The sequence below is a fragment of the Populus euphratica genome, unplaced genomic scaffold (genome assembly GCF_000495115.2).
Source record: "Populus euphratica unplaced genomic scaffold, PopEup_1.0 scaffold280.1, whole genome shotgun sequence".
Lineage (NCBI taxonomy): Eukaryota > Viridiplantae > Streptophyta > Magnoliopsida > Malpighiales > Salicaceae > Populus > Populus euphratica.
Window position 1 is genome coordinate 317,444 of NW_011499979.1, and position 2,824 is coordinate 320,267.

Sequence of the window (2,824 nt, forward strand, 5' to 3'; positions counted from 1 at the left end):
ATTGAAATTTAGATTTCTCCCCACCCAGCGGACAATGCTAGACATATTTGCCAAGGGAAGAAACATGCCATCCTTTGAAGAGGGGACATCTATATAATAATAATAATAATAAGATTTATTATGAACTTTAGAAATGAATTGAAATTTAGATTTCGAGACAGTGTATAAACCTCACGTAAACAAATTGATATTTACTTTGGTTCGAATAACAATGCACATTTTCTCTTTCAATCTAACCTTTTGATTTATTCTGTTTATGATTCCAACTCATTCATGTATTATTCAGCTGGATATCCTACCAGATACCGAAGTTTTTTTTTTAAAAAAATTATATGCTTCTTGTTATGTTTTTTGCTTTACTTGATAACATTCTTGAATATAACACTTTAAGAGCATCCCCAGCGGGTTTATTAAACATTAAAAAATATTATTTTGATTTTTTCATACTTATTTAACACGTTTAAAAGAAAATATTAAACAAAATCCTAAAATATTTTTTTATATATCTTAAAAAAAAACTAAAATCAACAAAATGAGATCATAAAAAAATAAACTAATGAAATATAGTTACGTGGAGAAACAATATCATCAAACTTATTAAGAAAAAATAAAATATTTATTTCTCCCACTTCAATGTAATTGGCTATTTAAATAGCTTTTTTTCATTAATATATATATATATATATAATAAAAAATCATATTTATACTAATATTTTATTAATTAAGTTCTTCAAAATAGTATTTTTCAATGGAAATGCTCTAAGAAGAGATTATAAGTAGCTTGACTGAGAAATATACATGTTTAATAACAATAAACATATCCAAATACAATAAGAAATCCAAGCATCAGAAAAGGGAATCTAGTTCTGGAAAGATAGAACATCAATCAACATGTAATTCCATCCTTTGTCTAAATGAGCCTACTGGCATCCAAGCTATTGGGCATGTCGAACACCAACATATTGCTGCAGTAACTATCCTTCTCATCTTCAGTGCTGACATTGACATAAGTCGTTGATGAAGAACGCAAGGGAGTTGTACTAGATGAAGGTGTGGACAGAAACGAGCCGAAACTCAAACTTTGTAGTGTCTCAAAGGAAATATCGTTGGTGATGGGTTTATTATTAGAATCATGATACACGTAGTTTGACATGAGACTTCCACAAATATCGGGAGTAGTCTCTCCGTTGGCGTGCCACGAACTTCGTAGAGAATTTTGACAACTAAAGTTGGTGGGGTTACGAGAAAGTTGTTCCGAATTGGCTGCGCTAATCTGGGTTTCATATAGAAATTGAGCACTTGGTGTATTTATTTGGTTTTGGAGCTCGTTTGGTTGGAAGCATTGAAATTGGTTTTGAACATGGTTGTTTCCAACTTGGCTATCTTGAACAAGTCTTGGATTGACGTCTTGGCTAATATAGTTGCCTTGGCATGACAAGTAAGGAGTGGCTAGATTCAAGAGATCTGGGTTCAAAATGGGTCCATTGCCAAGCGAACTTGAAATATTAAGCCGAGATGAGTTGTCGATAGTCGAGTTGAGAACCGAGTAGAGTTGAAAAAGATCAAGGTGTGGCCTATGAGTCACAGGATCGATTCCCATCCTCAGTAGCCGTTTCCTTATGTGGGTGTTCCAATAATTCTTGATTTCGTTATCAGTTCGTCCAGGCAAGCGAGTAGCAATTGCAGACCACCTAACACAGTGTGAACAGAAGAAAAATTGAGTCACCGAGGGAATAGTGCAGAAAATGTATGGTTATTTAACTCGGTGACAAGTCCGAGAGAAATAAAACAATCACTACAAAATGGCACAGAATATTTTATTGTCTGGCATGTAAAAATCGTCTGACTACCAAATAGATAATGTCTATTAGTCAAATAATGAAAAAAAAGAAAAGAAAAAAGAAGTTAGGCTGAGGATAGAAAAAACAAATGCACTCACTTATTTCCCAAAACACTATGCAACTGAATTATTGTCTCCTCTTCTTCAAACGAGAGCTTTCCTCTCTTGATGTCGGGCCTCAAGTAATTAGTCCATCGAAGACGACAACTCTTTCCACATCTTTTGAGTCCTACAATTGAAATTCACATCACAAAAGCATTAGTCAAGTTATTATAAAAGTAGTGATGGTTAAAAAAAAAAAAAGACGATAGTTCTAACTTCACTAAACCAAAAGTTTTGTACAAGCCACATAAATGCAGAATTAGCTTGAATACCTGCATTTTTTGGTAGGAGTCGCCATCTTCCATGCCCATGTTTCTGAATGTAGCTAATCAATTTTTTATCTTCCTCTTCTGTCCATGGACCTTTCTTTAGTCCATTTTTCTCACAACAAGGAGATTTTCCCATAATATTGCTTGAAGGGCTAATCTTATTTGTTAGCTTGTGAGGGAGAGGAGGGTGAGAAGGAGAGGCAAGGCAAGTTCACTCCTTTTGAGAAACATGTGCGGAAGCATATATAGGGTAGAGAATTCAAGCAAGAGAAGCAACGGAGCTAAAGAAGTCAATGCGATTTGATACCGTCTTTCTACATCACATTATATACGTGTCTTATTGCAACCCAAATAATAATAATAATAATAATAATGTACGTGTCTTGTTATGAAGAAAAATCACAATAACAAACAAAAAGGGTTAATTGTAATTAGTAAAATGAGATCAAACAAGGACAATCCAAAAGCTATGATAAGAAATTAATTACCGGACGTTGCTAGATCCATTAACGTGGTTAGTCTAAATATCATTAGGTGTTTATCCAAATCAACTTGTAAATTGGACACATAAGAAATTAAGAAGAATTGACAGCATTATTCGCACAAAGAGAGA

At 33.6% G+C, this 2,824-nt stretch overlaps 1 protein-coding gene across 1 annotated transcript; it reads right to left on the reverse strand.

The window, feature by feature from the left end:
* Positions 1–785: 785 nt before the first annotated feature.
* MYB49 (myb domain protein 49) lies at positions 786–2,405 on the reverse strand. Its single transcript, XM_011046223.1, has 3 exons — positions 2,215–2,405; positions 1,940–2,069; positions 786–1,691 (listed from the first exon to the last, which is right to left on the reverse strand). The coding sequence occupies exons 1-3, from the start codon at positions 2,345–2,347 to the stop codon at positions 911–913; spliced, it is 1,044 nt and encodes a 347-aa protein (XP_011044525.1). The 5' UTR covers positions 2,348–2,405; the 3' UTR covers positions 786–910.
* Between the last annotated feature and the right edge of the window lie 419 nt (positions 2,406–2,824).

Excerpts from the sequence above, each read along its gene's own strand:
- MYB49 (XM_011046223.1), bottom strand. The coding sequence starts at position 2,347 with ATGGGAAAATCTCCTTGTTGTGAGAAAAATGGACTAAAGAAAGGTCCA. Across the intron at positions 2,070-2,214 it reads ACTCCTACCAAAAAATGCAG|GACTCAAAAGATGTGGAAAG; the intron begins GTATTCAAGCTA and ends TTTCAATTGTAG. Across the intron at positions 1,692-1,939 it reads CATAGTGTTTTGGGAAATAA|GTGGTCTGCAATTGCTACTC; the intron begins GTGAGTGCATTT and ends ACACTGTGTTAG.